Genomic DNA, 19106 nt, shown 5'->3' with positions numbered 1-19106 from the left:
TTTTAACTTTTGGTAATAAAATTTTTAAAAAAGAAACAGATGAGCAATAAAGCTCAGAACAGTGAGTTGGGCAAAAATCTTTGCTACCATGGCTGAAGTTCAATGTCACCATTAAAACATTCTTGAGATAGAGGCATATGTGAGAAGTTTATAATTCTGAACTGTATTCTAGATGATTTCAACACAACTCAGGGGACACAGAACGTGTGTGTGTGTGTGTGTGCACGCGTGCATGCACATACTTGTAGGAAGGGCAGAAGTCTGACATTCTGCTGAGTTTCTCCCTGTTCAGGGAGAAAAGTGGGTAACTTAAACTCACTGATAGCACAGAATCAAGAAGTTGAATACTCAATTTACTACAGGGAAGATTTTTGACCAAGCAAATAATGATGAAAGCAAAAAAAAAGAGCCAATTAGAAAGCAACAGGAAAATGAACTAAACACCAAATAATATTACAACAGGGATCACAATCAACAAGTGAAATTCACCTGCTGACTTTCCAGATTTCACCAAAAAGGAAAGCAGTCGAGGAAAGACAGGAAAACACAATGCCAATACATAAAAAATCCTTTAATGTACTTCTCTTAGAAATGGGTAGTACAGGCGAAAAAGAAAGAAACTGGGGGGGTGGGGCAGACAGCAAAAAAGGAAAACAGGTTTAATTTACAAGCTGAATTTAATAATTACATAAAGTTATACCAAATCAACAATAATGCATTATTTTCAGGTGTGGCAGAACATTTTCCACAATCCTCTCCCCCCCAGAAAAATCATTCTAGAGTTTATCTGCAGACATAAATGCGCCAAAGAACCCAGAATTTCTGAGTAAGAGTTTACCCATGAGGCCGCCAGTACTGGAGTGAGAGTAATGAAGGCAACAGCCCAGCCCCGAGCGGCCCAGACCAGCAGCCTCCAGCCCCCGTGACTGCGGAGCATCTGAGCTGCTGTGAGCGCACACACACATGGGATCCCAAAGGCCTAATACAAAAACACCTAAATACCTCAGCGTTTCTAACACCCACTACACGTGGAAATAGGTTAAATAACTTACTGATTTCATTTGCTCTTTCAACTGAGACTCCTAGGAACTTTCAAACTATACACGTGTCTCACACTCCATGTCGCTGGACAGAGCCGGTCTAGAGACGGGTCTGGGTTTTCAATTTTCTGTCCACATTCTTCGACGCCCATGGAGACTGTTTTCCTTTTAGATCAGACTTTAAATGTTTCCTGTCTGGCCTAGGTGCCATGAGTTTCTCCTGGGTTTGTTTACATAAATTTTAATTTTTCTAAGTGGTAAAATGATGGATCTCTCCCGTCTGTGTTTTTCCAATTCTCAGTTCTCTCTCCTAGAGGCTGGTCAGTGAGCCACTGTGGTGTCTGGGGACACAGGGGGACAAACGATCCTTCTCATACTGCCACAGAGGAGTTGGGGTTGAGAACCTGGCTTTCAGCCTCAATCCGCTCCACCCGCAAAGCGCAGTCCCCACCATCTATCTCTGTGGTCAGGCCCTGGCTCACCCCAGAGGTTGTCAAGAGGACCAAGTGTTGTTTAGTCGCAAAGTCATGTCCAGCTTTTTTGCAACCCCATGGATTATAGCCCACCAGGCTCCTCTGTCCATGGGATTCTCCAGGTAAGAATACAGGAGTGGGTTGCCATTTTTTCTCTCCAGGGAATCTTTCCAAGACAGGGATGGAACCTGTGTCTCCTGCACTGGCAGGCAGATTTTTTACCACTGAGCCTTTTGAGGACCAAGGATCACTGTAAAGTAGCATGGCATCTAACAGTAAGTTCATAACTCCAGCTCAACCCTGACCTGAAGCTACAGTGGTGCAGCAGTAACCCCAGAACTCTGACACCGACAGCCTACGAGGCCCACTCCTTTCTCCACAGCAGTGCCTCGAGGACCAGAGGGGCTATAGCCCACACAAGCAGCTGCAGTGAGAACAGGCTAGCTCTCCGGCTCCTGTGCTCAGCCATCCACTCTCCCCCACACCCGAAGAGATCATCCCTGTCCTCTCCAGCCCCAGCTTCTCCCATTTAAGAGTTCAAGTTTACACTTAAGCTGGCCCCGGGTAATTCCAAGCACACACCACCAACCAGAGGGACGCCATCTGGCCTGGAAGAGTAAGGACCTCCCCGAAACCTGGAAATCCACTCCTCGGTAAAGGCAACACGAGTACCAGCAAAATGGTCAAAATTAACTTTTTCAGAACTCTGGAAATTAATCCAAGGCCCATGGCAATCTGAACAGCGTTTATCCAAAGCGTACAGGCTCCTCGGTAACTTACGTTTCTCCAATACTCCAGCCCTGAGACACCAGGCACAGCCTCCCCTGTGAACCTGGGCCCTCGGTCCTGATCCCATCACTTCTCAGCCCCAGAGCCTTCCCCAAGGAAGCCGTCTTGGCTGGGCCACTCCAGTTTGGCCTCTGCTCCGTCACCTCCCCTGGCCCCTGCTCTGCACAGAATCAAGGGCTCCGGCCGTCACAAACCCTACACTGCTCCCCAGAGAGAAGCCACGCCTGCACCCCCAGCAGGGAGAGCCCTCTTCAGATCAGCCTAAAGGCTGCCACACACCACTTCCCGCTCCAGCAATGCAAGCTGTAGAGAAAAAGCTATAACCCAACTTGACCAAAGTCACAACCCACTTATGGCTGGGACTGAGGGCTGTTGGCGGACTGAGCTTGCTGAGGGCCAAGCTCCATTCCAGCAGGGATATTTCCATTTCATTGCCTTATGAGGCTGATACCAAACAGTGGCAGAATTTTTCTTGGGCTCCAAAATCACTGAGGATGGTGACTGCAGCCTTGAAATTAGAAGACGCTTGCTGCTTGGAAGAAAAGCTATAACAAACCTAGACAGAGTATTAAAAAGCAGAGACATCACTTTGCCAACAAGTGTGCATATCGTCAAAGCTATGGTTTTTCCAGTAGTTGTGTACAGACACAAGTGCTGGACCATAAAGAAGGCTGACTGCCAAAGAATTGATGTTTCTGAACTGTGGTGCTGGAGAAGACTCTTGAGAGTCCCTTGGATGGCAAGGATATCGAACCAGTCCATCCTAAAGGAAATCAACCCTGAATATTCACTGGAAGGACTGATGCTGAAGCTCCAATACCTTGGCCATCTGATGCAAAAAGCTGACTCACGGGGAAAACCCTGATGCTGGGAAAGACTGAGGGCAGGAGAAGGGGCCAACAGGGCTGATGAGATGGTTGGATGGTATCACCAACTCAACGGACACAAGTCTGAGCAAACTCCAGCAAAGAGTGAAGACAGGGAAGCCTGGTATGCTGCAGTCCATGGGGTCACAATGAGCCGGACACCACCAGTACCACAACCATTATCTGATCGTGGAAACTGAAGCCTGCATTTTATCCACTCGGTGCCCAAAGCCAGGGAGAGAGGCTGCAGCTCTGGGGAGAAGACCTTCTGTGTGAAGGGCCCTGGGGCTCTCTTAGCTCTCCAGAAACCCTGGAGGGGTGGGCAGGCCCAGAGGCCGGGGCTCATGGCCCTGAGCTGACCTTTGAGAGGCCTTTAGATGAAGGCCTGGTTCTGCTCTTAAATCACTTCACAGGTTTATTAACAATGCACAAAGAATTTGGGCAACCAGTGCTCTCTCCTCAAGCCTGGCTGTCTGAGACTATCACAGGAGGAAGCCAGGGGAAGGCTGGCCGCCACCTTGTGGAGCAAAGGGGAGGAAAAAGCCAGATGGAAATTGTTGACTAAATTGTCTTCAAAGAGCCATGAGTCTCCTAGTTTAAGTGGTACCCTAGAGCCCGTCACACTCACAACCACCCCACGACTCCCCAACTGTGTTCACCATGGGAAAAGACAGAAGCTACAGTGTATAAAATTTGAGATTTATATGTTTGTATGTTTAAGTTACTCAAATTGCACAATGCTGCATGAAGTCAAGTCTAAAAAAGAATCAACACACACCACTGCAAGGTAATCCAATGAGTTTTTTTTTTTTTTTTTTTTTTTTTTTTTAAACAAATTTGTACAGAAAAAAAAAAAAAAAAATCCCCGGGTCACACCCTATACCATACGCTCACCCTGTCCGGCTATGAAGGAGGCGATGGGAGCTGGGACAAGCAGCCGCCACAGATGATGTTTGGGATGTGGAAACACTGCGAGTTCCCTTTGTTCTCCAGTGTATCTTGTACAAAATAATTACATTTTTTTAAACATATTTACAGAGTTTGCACAAATAGAAAATGGTTACAAATTACAACCAGGCTTGGCAAGATAAGATCCCCCCTCCTCTATCACTGACTGAGGCCAGAGGTACGATTGCTTTGTATTTACAGATGCATTAAAAAGTCTGTCTTCTTAGAGACCTAGATGGAGTTCATAAAAAATGGTTAAATCATAAATTCATTCGTAAGCTATAAGTGATTGATGCCCATCAGTCAGTTCATGTCTTGCTCTCTGAAGAAAGACTCGAAGGTAAAAGAATCCCTTCCCCAAAAGCAAGCAACACATCCCTTGGCCTGTCTGCTTACAGGGGTTTGGGTTTGGGAGGAAATAGGATGGAGGCAGGAAGAAGGGAGGAAAGGAATGGGGAAGGGAGGGCCGGACAACCTAGTTGAGACAGTTTTCATTTTTTTTTTTTGTTTCATAAACAGCTTGGAACCAGCTTAAGCCGACAGGTTGGTTACTCGCCATCTGATGGCTTTGAAAAGAACCCACAATTCTCTCGTCTCAGAGACGGAAACAGCTCAACATGACCACAGTACGGAACAAAAGGACTCTCTGGGGAGGACAAATCTTTGTAATTCTGCTGTAAAGTCTCTGCCTTGAGTGCCAAGCCCAATTTCAACAGTGCAAAACAGACTCCAGAGGCGGTGTGGGGTGGGTCAGAGGCTCGAGTAGTAGCTGTCCACCCACTGAGCAAGTCCTCGCTCCACCAGCGACCGGTTTATCAACACCACCTAGGAGAGAGAGGCCCTGGAGAGCGCGGCCGTGGCACCGGGCCAGCGCAGTTTCCCCGCCCCCCCCAGCCCCGGCCCCACCACTGGTGCCTGAGTGACTGGGCGGGGCCCGCCAGGGCTTCACGGACAGGCTCTGCCAGCAGGTGAGCAGGCTCTCCACGCTCCAGTACCAGGAGCCGAAGGGGAAAACCCAAGGGACAAGTCCGAGAGAGCCCAGGGACGTCCTGCTACCGGGGCCGCCACAGCTCTGTGGGGGTCGCCAGCTGCACCTCTGGCCGCCACCCCTGGATGACAGCAGCATCCCCACCCCGACTGTGGCCGCCGAGCGTCTCTGCGTGTGACGGGGGAGAGGAGGCCAGAACTTACTTCATCTCCAACCACGCTCCACAGCTGAATCAAAGGCAGGCCAGTCGGGCTGTAACTCGTCACCTGAGAGAACAAAGCCCCCCATAGTGTTTGTAAGCTACCCCGAGCGCCTCTCCAAGACTGCTGGCCAACCCAGGGCGTGGGCCACGGGCAGCAGGCGCGCAAGGTCCGCTCCCATGCAGCCGGGAGCTGAGAGAGAATGGAGGCGCCGGGCGGGGGCTCCCGGGACAGGCCCGCCCGCCCCACACACCTGAGCCAGCAGCGCTGTGTTCCCCGTCATCTCGCTCATAGCCGCGTCCGCCTCAGGCGAGAAGTGGTCATCGTCTGAGGAGAGGGAAGAGCAGCGTTCGGCTCTCATCGAGGCGGGGCACGCATGACAAAACTCGCGGGTGTTTTCTAGCAGACTTCACACACTGCCACGGACTTACAGACCTCACAGGACAGAGCCACACCTGAGCTGGGTGCAGAGCCCCAGGCCTCCCTGGGAACGTTTGGGGTGCCTGCTGCATGCCACCCCCGGGGGCCGGAAGGGCACAGGGACAGAGACTTTGCCTCCAGTGGAAGCACTGCCACCACCAACACTGATTTGGGGGCTGAACGGACTGCTATCTCATGGAATCAGGAACACGTTACAGGTGAGAACATGCGAAACACGGGTCAGTTTGAAGGTCAACCCGCTGCCACAGTGAGGCAGGTGCCATTCAGACCCAGGAAGTTGGCCACACAGTCCACTTTGGGCAGTGATTCCAAGTGGGCGGGGCGCGCAGACAGCATTGTTAGATCATACACGTCCGGAACAAGGACACACCCAGGGTGAGAGGCAGGGAGGACAGGGCTAAGGTCTGGGAGTATCTAAGAACAGAGACGTGTCTCTAGGAAGCCTCTCAAAGATGCAGGCCTGGGTGGAGGCTAGAGCAGTGGGCCTGAAAGTGGGGGTCTGGGGGTTGGTCCAGGGACCAGCACCACGGGAGAACTTGTTAGAAATGCACGTTCTCGGGCCTCCACCAGACCAGTCCATTGGAAACAAAGTGGCCACGAGCTGTGCTGCTTAAGCCTGAAAGGTGAGGATAGGGTCCCACAGAGAAGACCGGCTCGCTCCAGCCCAGGCCCAGGCCCCACCTGTTACCTGACAGAGGCATCACGCTGTCCAGAAGCACCTCTGCCCCCTGGAACGGCAGGGTCACAAAGTCAGACCTGAAAGACAGGCCAGGCCCGAGCTCAGCCTGGACGCCACGCTGCTCACCCCAGGCCGATGTGCCTCTCCTGCTCAGCGCCGTGACCCCGAAACCCAGGGAGGCCACACAGCGGCACACACGCCAGGCACCACACCGCTCCCAGGTCCCCTGCACAGGCCCGGCCTCCGAGGCGCTGCTTGCATCGCGCACCAGAAGCGAAGCTGCCCCCTTGTGCCGAATGACACCCGGGCTTCTTCCACCAGACGGGGCTCTCCACTCTGTCTGGCCGAGGCGGGCATGGGGTTCATTTGCATCATCCTCTCCCAAACAGAGTGGGCAGCAGCAGGAAGAACCCACCCACGCCCCAGGTGCCGGCTCTGCAGACATCACGGCCGACTTGACTCACCGGATCTGGCGCAGCACGTCGACTTTCACCCTCTTGTAGCCGCCGTAGTCGACGTAGCGAATCTCGACCTCATTGGTGTCCTCGTAGGCGGCCACCACCTGGGCTCGCCACCAGGCCCCATCCGCGCCGGGGGCAGCGCAGATGACCGTTACTGCGGGCAGACGAAAGCGTGTGCCCAGAGTCGGGGCGGGGCGGCCACAGACCCTCCCCGGGCCCAGCATGGACCAAGGGTAGGGCCTGCCAGCCGTGCATCTCTGCTGCCCCCAAGACCCCCCAGACCAGAAAGCACCCACCCACACCTTTCTCTGAGACTTAATGAGGCCAGAGGTGGACACAGAATACCTGAAATAAGCCAGGTAAATTCCAGAATTCAGGGAATGGACCAGCATCTGCCTTATACTCTAAAGGGAATGTCCCAGAAAGAATCCAGAGCCTCAAGTGCAGCAGACCTCTGGCTGGCTGCCGGGGCCTGCTGTGGCCCACTGCAAACCAGACCGAGGGCTCCCAAGCCCAAACCCCACTTCTTCTGGCCTTTGCTTCAGGATGGTGCTGAGAGCAGTAACACTTGGGGCCGCCAACCAGGCCAAAGCAAGTGGCCCTGAGTGCCACTAACCCCAGCCTGGGGCAGCAGGGGCGGGGGCCCGTGACACGGCTGGCCACACTGTGTCCTGACCCTTAAGGGCAGGCCCCAGTACAGTCCAGTCACCTCCTGGCCTCCAGTTCTGTCTTCACTTCTGGGTTGAAGCAACACCAGAGAACCTGACAATATTCCTCCAAAATGAAAACCTTAATATAAAATGCCCCCCAAATTTCAAAAGTTTTCCTTATGTCTTAAAGCCCACTGGGGGCTTCAGGTTAGGACTCCCTGACATGGTAGGTTAGAGACATCAGATCTCTGCTAACGAGGGTGACGAAGGTAAAAGAGCTCCGGAGCAGGGGCCACCTGGGCAAGTCACTGACTTCAGAGTCTTCGTTTCCTCACTTGTTAACTGGAGATGCCCCAACCCACCGTCACCGGAAACTGGGACCATCTTCGGGCCTGGCATCTGCAGCAGGCACTGTGCCTGTCTGACACACACGGTAGCCACCCCAATTCCCAGACCACATGGGCATCCCCCACCCTCAACAGGCGGGCAGCAGAGCTGGGATCTGAACCGCCGTGCCAACTCTGTATTCTGACCCCTTCTTTCCGTCAGCCTACGGAAACACCAGCTTGAGCTAGCTAGGAAATGGGAGCCCAGCGCACCCCATGCCAACAGCCTCCTGCTGGTTAAAACCATGGGCAGAACAAGAGGAGACCCTCAAAACTTCTCCCCGAGCCTGGCCAGAGCCCGGCGCCCCTCGGACCTCGAGGGCAGCACTTACTCTCCACCGGGGTGGGCAAGGTGGGGATCCCAGGCTGAGAGTAGCAGAGGTACATCTGCTGGTCCAGGCTACGCAGCGCATGGAAGGTAGGGTGTGTGTGCTGCTGCACAAAGAGGTGCCCGGCGTTGACCTGGTTGACCACGATTACCTCCACAGTGATGCCATCCGGGAGCATGAGCTGCAGAGGGGGGGGGGCATGTGCATTCAGCAACCCTTCCCACACTTGGGATAAACTCTGAGGCCCCAGGGCAAGACCCCAAATGGCACATCTTCGAAAAAGGCACAGCAAACCAAAGCAACACGGCTCCTAGACAGCACAGGTCCAAGGAAAACTCTCAAGCTGTTCGAAGTGTTTGGCTCCCCTGTGGCCCTGGCCCTGCAATGCCCCAAGTAACCACGAGAGGTGGCCTCGGTTCAGCTGGGCAAGGAGGCTCCCAGGCATCCGCGGTGGATGGAGTATCTGGCCGCCCACGGGCCTGGGCACAGCTTCTGCCCAGGCCACCTCGTCTCAAGACTCTGTAAGACCCAGGGAAGACAAACAGGAACGGGGCGGCCACTGAGAACAAGAGGAAGGGACAGTCCAGCCTGAGGGCCACCCTGCCAGCTCCCTGCAATGGCAGCTGACCCCAGGAGCGCCAGCGTGACCGCTGGCGTCTCTCTAAGCTAAGGCAACAACGGGGCGCTGTGGACACAGAAGGGCATCCATTCCACCTCCCAGCCAGGCGGCCACAGAAAGAGCTTCGGGTGAGAGCTCCACGCCGACCCCCCGGCCCTGCAGGCTGATAGCCATGGCTCCAGCCCCACCAGCCACTCACAGCACAAGGAGAGGAGGCCTCACCAACTGCTCAACCACTTGAAAAAGAGAGAGTGGGTCTGGGGCCACGCCTCACGGGAAATCCCGATGATTCAGAAGTGAAGCGTGGATGGCGGTCAGCCCACTCCCGGATATCCACAAGAAGGCAGAGGACATCTACCCCTTCCCTCAAAGCACAAGGGTACGGGGAGGGAGGAAGACACAGAATGAAAAGGCCAGCATCCTAAACATTTTCTTGGAGCGCACACCCACCCTACGTGTGAAATGCAGTGTTCTCAGCCTTTAGAAACCTACAGTTCTGCTCCCAGTGAGACGAGGCTCATAGAGCTGAAGGCACACAGCAGGATGGGGTGACAGGCCCCAGAGACCCCACAGCCCCAGCACACAGGCCCCAAAATGCCAGCTCCTCCTCTGCTAGGGCTCCCAGGGGCGGAGGTGGAGTGGGGGTTCTTTCCCTTTATGACCCAGGTGTCCCTTGTGAGGGTGGAAGGGGAAGAGCCTCCTTCACCAGGGCCACCGCTAGACCTGACTCCATAGCAGGGGGGGGAGGGGGCGGGGTCCCCGAACCAGGTCCGGAGTTGATCAGGACAAGGCACAGCTCTAAGGCGTCCCGAGTCAGCCTGCACACAGCCAGTCAGCAGAGAGCAGTCCTTTCTAGGCAACTGCCTTGAGAACAGACTGCCCAGGTGGCAGAGGCAGGGAGAGTGGTCCTTCCAAGCAAGGACTGAGAGGCCTCTGGCTTCCTACAGCACCCTGGCCCCCAGCCCAACCCAGAGAACTAAAAGCAGAGCTGACCGCTGGCCGGAGGTGACAGGCAAAGGCCTCAGTGTGCCCCGGGCCTTCCTTGCCCACGGCCTCGGGAGCTTCCTTCTGGGGCTGGCCGGGAGGAAGGGGCATGCTCACCCAGGAAGTCATTGGAAGAGAAGGCAGCGCCAGCGAAGGCAGCGGGGGGGCATAAATGTTGGTGAGGTTCAGTTCTTTGAACTTCTTGCCGATCAAGCTCAGTGCCTTGTCCACGTGCTGCTGAGAGCCTGCATGTAGGGCAGACCACAGTCACGGGCTGAGACAGAGCAAGCTGAACTCACGCCCACCCGCACCGCACTCTCCCCAGAGCTCAGGCGCAAGCCTCACTTAAGGTGAGCGGCGTCTGAAGCTGCAGCCCGTGGCCCTTTCACACTGGGCCTCTACTGTCTATGACTGCACTAATGCAGCAGGAGCTCAGACGGGGAGGCCCGGCCTTCGTCCACCACCAGCCCAGGACCCCGGGCCAGTCCCCGCGTGCCCACCCCTTTCCTGCCAGAAGACCTGGGGGATCCCGAGTCTCCTTCAAGTACCGGAAGACTCGCCCACTCCCTTCACCCCAGGTGAGAAGCAGGGCTTCCTATTCAGAGACTTAAGATTCCAAAAGGGAGCAAGTGGGACTCAAATGCTTCAAGTCACTTACGTTCCAGGTAAGAAAACTATCATAAAACCCAGGCAGCGGCTGCCACTGACCTTCGATGTGGCAGACCTGGATGTTCTGGGTGTAAGGCAGGGTGGAGATGTAGATCTTGGCACCAGATGTCTGCTTGAGAAAACTCACGTAGCGTCCCTGCTTGCCAATCAGCCGACCAACCAGGTGCTTCGGGAGAGAGAGGGGGGTGAGAGGGTTAACAAGCCAAACCCGAGCATCCCCAAGACCCACCTCTGCTTCACACCAGGTCAGGCTCACACGTATTCTCGGCACTCACTCACCAGGCACTGTTCTGAGCACTTACTGTTACTCCGTAAATGCAGGAAACAAACAGCATCTGTTTATCACCATTTTACAGTTGACAGGACAAACCCAGAGAGGTTAAGTTAATTTGGCCAGGCTCTCACAGCTACTGGCTTCCCTGATAGCTCAGCTGGTAAAGAATCTGCCTGCCATGCAGGAGGCCTTGGTTTGATTCCTGGGTTGGGAAGATCCCTTGGAGAAGGGATAGTCTACCCACTCCAGTATTCTTGGGCTTTCCTTGCGGCTCAGCTGGTAAAGAATCCGCCTGCAAAGTGGGAGCCCTGGGTTCAATCCCTGGGTTGGGAAGATCCCCCGGAGACGGGAAAGGCTACCCACTCCAGTATTCTGGCCTGGAGAATCCCATGGACTGTATAGTCCATGGAGATACAGTCCATGAGGTCGCACAGAGTCGGACTCAGTTGAGCGCCTTTTCCTTGCACACAGCTGCTAAGCAGCTGCACCAGGCAACGGCTCCAGGACGTGGCCGTTTCCATTTCCTCCCCAACAATGGGGCTCACATTCAGAGGCTGCAAAGGCAACATTTTCTCCTCCTAACCACTGGGATGTGTCTAAGCACAAGGTTGGATTTTTGAGTCCTCTGCCTCTCCAAGTCTGCTCAGGTCCAAAGAATGGGCTCAGTTTGAAAAACCACTACAATATTGTAAAGTAATTAGCCTCCAACTAATAAAAATAAATGGGAAAAAAAAAAAGAAAAGAAAACAAAGGTCTAAGAAAGAACCCTTGGGCTCCTGCTGCCAACTCCAGAGCACACGTCCCCTGCGGGCCAGAGGAGCCAAACTCAGCCCAATATAAGACAAACCCTGAAGCAATCCCCAATAGTGGAGCTGCCAGGGACACGGTCACTCTGCACCCAGAGCTGCCTGGGTGTGCCCTTTGCAACCTCTGAAGCAGAGAGAAAAGGGCAGCTCTGCCCTCAAGGTCACTGGGGGAAGACATAACCAAGGGAGCCAGCCACGCAGGTCAGAGCGGCCCGCCTGACCTTGAGGTCACACCAGGCCAAGCCTCCACCTCAACAGGAGGCTAAGAGCCCAGGAGAATGCATTTGGCCAATTATTTCTGAGTCCCTGAGACAAACATCAAGATCAAGCTAATAAGATGTAAGTTAGAAAAGCAAGAAGCTAGAAATCACTTAAGCACCCTGGAATTGGGGAACTGGTGAAGTAAACTGACATTCACACAATGAATCATGCAGTTAAAATTCCGTTTTCAAAGAATAACACAGGAAAATTAAGTTGTTAAATATTTAAAAGCATTAATTAAAGCAACATAATCTTAGTTTTGTTTAAAAACCACAGGGTGTAAGATGAGAAGGAAATAAAAGTCTTCCTAGTCACTCTCAGGGGTAGGATTAAGCTGATTTTTATTTTCTTCCTACACTGCTATATTCCTCAAGCTCTCTAAAACACGGATTTATGCTGTGCTGAATTATAAGATACAGTCTGCGTTGGAGAGCGGGAGGAGAGCATGCTGAGGGGACTCCTAGCCAGCCCCTGCCCTCAGCCTGCTTTGCTAGCATCTCCAAGCGGATCTGAGCCCTGCAGGCCAAGAAGAGCCTTGAGGAGGGCAGGGGCCGGGGAGTGTGAGGACGCTGCCCCCGAGGTCAGCTGGAGGGATTCCGCTCTACGGGAGCTCTCCAGACTTCCCACCCCTTCAGCCTCTAGCGCCCTAGGGGCTTCTCCTCCTTTAGGTCCCCCCGCTTGGCCCCCTCTCCCAAGCCCGTTGACCCTGGGCCCGGGGTCACTTAGTGCTCGCAGCCCTTACCTTTGGCACCTCGATCTCCCAGATGATCAGGTCGACCTTCTTGGGGTTGGAGCCTGCCTGCGCATTCTGGAAACTGTCAGTCTTCCTGAGCCCACAGCAGCTGTCCACCGAGTCCATGCTGTTCCCGTCTGAACCTGCAGGGGAGGAAGCAGCGCGCACAGACACGGGCCCAGAGCAGTTAATAACGGACAACTTCCAAACTCGCACTCCCGGGAGGCCCCCGCCCCTCGCCCCCTCCTCAGGCTTGGCAGGTGACTGTCAGCTCGCAGTCTGGAAGGCTCGGAACAGCCCCAATGAAAGGCGGACTGGGGGTGTAGATACACCTAATTTTAGCCTGTCACTTACAGTCCCACTTGCTGAACTGGCAGCCGCGCCTAGCACAGCTGCTGGAGCAGAGACAAGGGGTAGACTGGGAAGAAACACGTCGGCTCCGCAAGCGGAGTCCACGGGCGGGGAGGGGCAGGCCAGCTGGCCCCCAAGGCCTAAGCAGCCTGTGCCTGGTGTGGGTCTCGGCGGAGCCCAACTGGTCGCAGCTGGGCCACACTCAGCTAAGCGGCCCCTCCCACGAAGGGCCCTGGTCCCCAAGGCCCCAGGCTGGGGCGCTCAGGCCTTCAGCTGAGCCTGGGAAGAGGGGGCGCCGGGAGGAGGCCCCCTCCTTCCCTCTGCTGAGGCCTGACTCGCGCACCGCTGAAGACTCTCAGGGCTCCTGGTGGGTCTTCAGTCCCGAGAGGACACCCCCACTCAGGGTCTGCCAGGGGGCCCACAACCAAGACACAGGGGTCAGACGGCTTCAGAGAAGTGGCTCTGGCTGAAATATGGAAGGCTCGACTGCCAAAAATAGATCACTCCTGAGATGCTACTAACTAGGTTATTTTCCACATGGTTTCTCTAAGCCCTGGACGTAATCTCCTACCGAACGAACCCGGCCCTGCCTGGACAGAGGAGGCAGGGCCTCCTCCCAGCTACGATGAGGCGCCTCCCTCGACGCTAGGGACTCAGACGGGTTTCACGCGGGGAAAACCGCCCTTCTGGAAAGAAGTCTGCTTGGCGGACCTGGCCCATGTGGGCTCGGCTCGTACCCGGCCCCCAGCTGCCCCCAGGACCAAGCAGGATGGGCCTCCACCCTGACACTTACAGGGGGCTCAGACCACACCGCGACTCCACAGGCTCCCCTCAGCCAGGGGTCCCTGGGCCAATCGGAGCCCTGACTTCCTCAGAGGATGCTGTGTGCGGCTCCCACCAGCCCCCAGCTGCCATCCCCCAGCCCCCCGCCCACCACCCCTCCTTTGCGGCCTGGGCTCATCCCAGCAGCCACCACTGCCAAACTGGGGTCTGCATGCTGAGGCTGAGGGGCTCCTTTATTTCCAAAGGATTTCCGTCCATTTTAAGATGCTTTAAAATGATAAAAAATAATTTAACATCCCTGAAGTTGGGTGCATCTTATGGCCTCTGACTTTTCTATACTCATGATTGGTAGCACTTTTTTTCTATCACAGGTACACACAAAACAGCAGTGTCTTAATCGATAATAGCATCTTACAGGTGACAACACGTGGTGCACACCAGATGCTGCTGAGAGCAGTAAAATTCCCCAGCAAGAGCCCCAACCTTCCTGGGGCTGAAATGACAGGGAACACCTCCAGGACAAGCAAGCTGGAGACCCACAGAGGAACCCGCGGCCTCCTTCCATGAGATAAGTGGGAATACCCCAGGGAAGCTGCAAAACCAGGGTCAGGAGCTGCTGACCTGTAAGTTAGCGGCCTGAACTGTCTACGCTGGGGTCAGCACTCGAAAAACCCATTGGACACTTCATTACCAAAGTGCCCCTTTCCCGGGGGCGGAACTGCAGCTGCACAGAAAGAAATGGCTGAGGCTCTCTTGAAGGAATAGGTGACAGCAACAGGCGGAAGGCGCGAGCCTCCCGCAAGGTTCGAGGCTGTGGCCACTCTCTGGGCACTTACCCCGAAAGAGCTTCTGGAGAAGGAAAGCAGGTGAAGACATGGGAACAAGCACATTATTAAAAGTAAATAAACCACTGAAAAAGCTCACCCATTCTTGGTACTCAAGGGGATTAAAGCTAAAGGGGCCTCTCCGTCTTTAAAAAAGCTATTAGGAAGCTAGTATGTAAAGACAGATCAGTACACTTAAGTTACTGGGTGAACCCAACTTTGAGCTGGTTCCTTCAGAAGGGCTGGGGAGGGTCCCTGGCTGCGGAACCAAGTTACAGCTCCCATGGCTTTGGGGTTCAGGGCAGCATTCACTTCTCAGTTGCCCACCAGCTCTCTTCTGCAAGCCGCTGGGACACAGTGTAGAAGAGCATCTGACTACAGAAGCAGCAGAGCAGACCAGCCGCCTTTCCCGGCTGAATGAGGGGAGACACCCCGCTCCTCTCGGAGACACCCCAGGCCCGCCTACCTCCCGAATGGTCGGCTTCCGCATCCACGGTCCATCCGTCCTCAGGCCCCAAGTCCGACAGCTCCCCCTTCAGCACCCCGTTGCTGACAGGCACAGTACTTTCGGGCAGCGGTGGGGTGGCAGCCTCGCCCCTGGGGCTGGAGGAGGTCTCCGTACAACAGTCTTCAAGCCCCGAGGTGCTGGCAGAATCTGAGCGCTGCCTGGAGGCGGCCCCGGAGGGGACAGACTGGCAGCTGTCAGACATGCAGGGGACACGGGTGGCCTCTTCCCCGGGGCCACCTGCCTCGTCCAGCAACTCGCCCAGGGGGGTGGCCGGCTGCGGGCAGGGGGCCAGGGAGATGTGGTGTGCAGAGTTCTTTGGCTTCCTGTCCTTGGTGGGGCTGGACAGAGGGCTGCTCAGGCAGCTCACGTAGGTCTTTGGTGCTGGCTGGTCTGCCATTGGTGGCTCTGCGGAGGAGAGGGCCGTGTCCCCCAGAGCCGCGGCCACCTCCGCGGCAGCCAGGATGGGCTCCGAGGCCTCCAGGCCCAGGGGGGCTTTCTGGCTGGTGGGGGCACAGCTCTCCTCCTTCGGCCCTTGGGGATGGGCGGCTGAGGCCTGATACACCCGGCCCGCGATCCTGCCCACGGTGGTGGCCAGCACCTCCTCGGTGGCCTCCAGGATCACTTTGGAGATGATCTGGAAGGCAGCCTGCTCGATCTTCTCGCTTCTGTCCCAGGTCTCCTCCCAGCCCTGCTCCCGGGGAAAGACTCCATCCCAGGCTCCGGTCGCCCGGCCTCCGGGCGCCAGCGTCTCCTCGGGCGCCACCTCCGCCACGTCCTCGTCCAGCGGGCGGCCCGGGCCCTTCTCTCCCGCTCCGGCCGCCCGGCCACTCTGTAACTCTAACTCGGGGCCCGGCTCCCAGGCCACCAGCCCTTCCTCCAGCACGTTATCTCCCAGCAGCGCATCCCCGGTGCCTTCGGCGCCCCCCGTCTCCCGGGCCTTCTCTCCGGGGCCGGGCTTCTCGGCGGGGGCTGCAGGCTGGCCCTGGTGGACCCGTCCCACCGGCCGGCCCAGCACGGCCTCTAGCTTACACACCTCGACCGCCTCGTGGGGGAAGGGAAGGCCCTTGGGGGCTGGCAGGGGACACTCCAGAGGGACAGCCTTGGCTTCGTCGCCCGCGAGGGCGAGCTCCACCTCCTTGCGCACTCCCGGGCGTAGTCTTGTGTCGGTGGGGTTGGGAAGGCTGCCCGAGGACTCGGACCTCCGGCAGACTGGGTGTGCTCGCAGCAGGGCCGGCGGCTCCAGCGAGGGCCTGCCGCCGCCGCACAGCTCCCTCTCCGGCGGCGGGCTGGCTGCTCCGGGCCGAGCGTCTTCCGCGGGTAGCGCCTCCTGGACGGCAGGGCCGGCTCGCAGCACCACCGCGCCCGCCTCCGCCGCTCTCTCGTGGCTGTCGAGGGGCTCTTTTTTACGGGCGAAAAACCACCACCAGCCGAGGAGCGCCAGCACTCCAGGCAGGGCCAGGGGGAAGAGTGAACGGAACTGGATCGTCATCCTGGAGGCGTGGAGTAATTACACCTGCGGGAAGAGGAGAGCGAGGGGCAGCCGTGAGAGCTGGCGAGGGCTCCTAATGGGACTCACCGTCCAGTAAGGCCGGCCGCGCGCCCCCTGGCCCTGGAAGGCGCGGCCTGCCCTCTGGGCACACCCCGGCCGGTGACTCACGGGGGGGGGGGGGGGGGGGGGGGCAGTGCCCCCGGCCTTCTGCTCCCTCATTCAGGCACACTCCCCTGAAACACACTGAACCGGCTCCTGAAACCAAATCCCTTCCTCCATCACTTTTTGATGCCCAGTTCTCCCTAGGTTCCCCCGCAAGGGACTAGCTGTGTTTAGTGTCTTCATTCTCTAAACTCCCAGAACACTTATCCATTCAGGTGGTACTGGAGCACTTTTAAATACCCATGGAAATCCATGTGGACACATCCCTAGCAAGCATCCCCCAAATCATCAGTCAAGGAGACAGTAGTTACACCACAATTAACTCAGAACAAAGGATGAGTGAGATCTTCCAAGGGATGGGGGCCCCAAGGGGAGGGACCAGCAACACACACAGGGTTGTGGAGGGTCTTTGAGAGTCAGGCTGTTGACCAGGTTCAGTGAGGCTCCTGCACCCACTGCAGAGGCTGCGCTTTGTTCTGCAGTCAACAGAGAACCAGGTTTGGTTTGCAAGGAACACACACTCCCAAACTGTGCTTCCAGCTTATTACAGGAGCATGCTGAATGAAAGGAAGCTGAATACCTAGTCCGTCAGATCCAGGCAAAGAGGAATAAGAGCCCAGGAGAAGGCAGTAGACAAGAGACAGGAAACAGCTTTCTCCACCTGTAAGATGGGGACACACTTTGTAAGGAATGGCTGGTATAAGATCAGATGACACATACATGAAGTGCTGGTAAAGCAGGGTTAGCTCTCATGAGAGGTATGTGATGAACGTATTCTAGAATACACACGTGCATGCATTGCCTCCCTACCAGCAAAATTTCTTTTGTCTGCAAAAATGACAAGAATCCTCAAAACGAAAAATCCTCCATTATTATGGTGAATTATTCCTTAATGTGGTTTGTGCTTTGTTGTGGATATAAATGAATGCTTTAACAATTCTTTAATTGTTAAATTTGGACAAGTTTAATTTGGGCTTCCCCTGTGACTCAGCAGTTAAGAATCCACCTGAAATGCAGGAGACGTGGGTTCACAATCCTTGGGACAGGAAGATCACCTAGAGAAGGAAATGGCAACCCACTCCAGTATTCTCGAGTGGGAAATCCCAAGGACAAAGGAGCCTGGCGGGCTACAGTCCATGGGGTTACAAAGAGACAGACACAACTCAGTGACTAAACAACTAGTTGAATTTACTCACATCACTGCACTCTGGAAATACTAGAGCATACTCTTGTTCCCTAGGTGGCTTTAATGCTCAGCCAAGGCAAAAGAAAGTTCAACCACTGCAAAAAAGTCCTGGAAACTTTGCTTCTCAAAGTGTAGTCTATGGATCAGAAGCACTGAGCATCATCTGAGAACTGCTACCCACCCCAGGCCCACTGAATCACATGCTGCCATTTAACAGAACCAGCAAAGGATTTGCCAGCACATGGCAGCTGGTGAAGGGCTCCAGTAGAGTGTTCTCCAAAGTGAAGGGGTTGGGGAGGGGTCATTTCCAGAAACTCCCTTCTCTGTAAAGAGAAACCTTCTTGCTAATATTCAAAGATGAAGCAATGGTACTGGAAAATACAAAAGCAAAGCTAAGCAATGGCCGGGGCTCAGAAGACTGTATTAATCCCTTCAGGCAGAAAGCTTCAACGATGCTACCTTGGAGCTTCAGATTCAAACACAACCTTATGAGATGCTTTCCCTTGCATTGCTTAATCCTCAACTACCTAGTTTGGAATACATATTACCATCCTAAAGGTTAAAATAACTCAAGGGGCTGAACTTGGGTCTACTCTACATTAAATCCAAAACCCAAGGGTGTGTGCAAACAAGGCATTGTACAGAACAAGGAAAGAAGTTTGTTCTCTTAAAACTTAATGATCCTATCCTATGATGCTCGAGTCCCACACCCAGAATCTTTTCCTTTAAAAAAACATCAGGCAGACGTCTATATGTATTAAGAATGTTCACTGGGAACTCAGGGTTGTTGGGAGGGAAGGGTGGGAGGAAGGGATAGTTAGGGAGTTTGGGACAGACATACACACACTGCTCTATTTTAAATGGATAACCAACAAGGACCTACTGTATAGTACATGGAATTCTGCTCAATGTTATATGGCAGCCTGGATGGGAGGCACATTTGGGAGAGAATGGATACATGTATATGAATGGCAGAGACTCTTCACAGTTGTTCAACTGAAACTATCACAACATTGCTTGTTCATCAGCTATACTCCAATATAAAAGTTTTTTAAAAAAAGAATGTTCACTGGGGTATCATTTGAAGCATAACTCAGAGGAATGACTGCTAAATATATTGCAGAACCTATGGACATACCAGTTTTGGAGAAGGAAGCTGATCTCATGTATTGACATGGGAAAATTGCCGTGATACAGAAAACATTAG

At 54.8% G+C, this 19106-nt stretch overlaps 1 protein-coding gene across 5 annotated transcripts in view; it reads right to left on the bottom strand.

The window, feature by feature from the left end:
* Positions 1 to 550: 550 nt before the first annotated feature.
* Positions 551 to 19106, bottom strand: part of AKAP1 (A-kinase anchoring protein 1) — a 33411-nt gene continuing 14855 nt past the window's right edge. For 3 of the 5 annotated variants that reach the window (XM_070478490.1, XM_020888929.2, XM_020888930.2), the window contains exons 2-12: positions 17294 to 17374; positions 15021 to 16575; positions 12606 to 12739; positions 10562 to 10688; positions 9971 to 10098; positions 8254 to 8431; positions 6889 to 7039; positions 6434 to 6501; positions 5558 to 5631; positions 5308 to 5370; positions 551 to 4941 (exon numbers count right to left, since the gene is read on the bottom strand). In XM_070478490.1, coding sequence (XP_070334591.1) covers positions 4867 to 4941; positions 5308 to 5370; positions 5558 to 5631; positions 6434 to 6501; positions 6889 to 7039; positions 8254 to 8431; positions 9971 to 10098; positions 10562 to 10688; positions 12606 to 12739; positions 15021 to 16551 — 2529 coding nt within the window. In that variant the 5' untranslated portion in view covers positions 16552 to 16575; positions 17294 to 17374 and the 3' untranslated portion in view covers positions 551 to 4866. The remainder of the gene's footprint in view (positions 4942 to 5307; positions 5371 to 5557; positions 5632 to 6433; positions 6502 to 6888; positions 7040 to 8253; positions 8432 to 9970; positions 10099 to 10561; positions 10689 to 12605; positions 12740 to 15020; positions 16576 to 17293; positions 17375 to 19106) is intronic. The other 2 variants (XM_070478491.1, XM_020888931.2) reach the window with 1 other exon arrangement.

This window comes from Odocoileus virginianus, chromosome 17, assembly GCF_023699985.2.
Source record: "Odocoileus virginianus isolate 20LAN1187 ecotype Illinois chromosome 17, Ovbor_1.2, whole genome shotgun sequence".
Taxonomy (NCBI): Eukaryota; Metazoa; Chordata; class Mammalia; order Artiodactyla; family Cervidae; genus Odocoileus; species Odocoileus virginianus.
The sequence above is the reverse complement of the archived record's forward strand: the minus strand, read 5'-3'. Positions and strand labels throughout refer to the sequence as shown.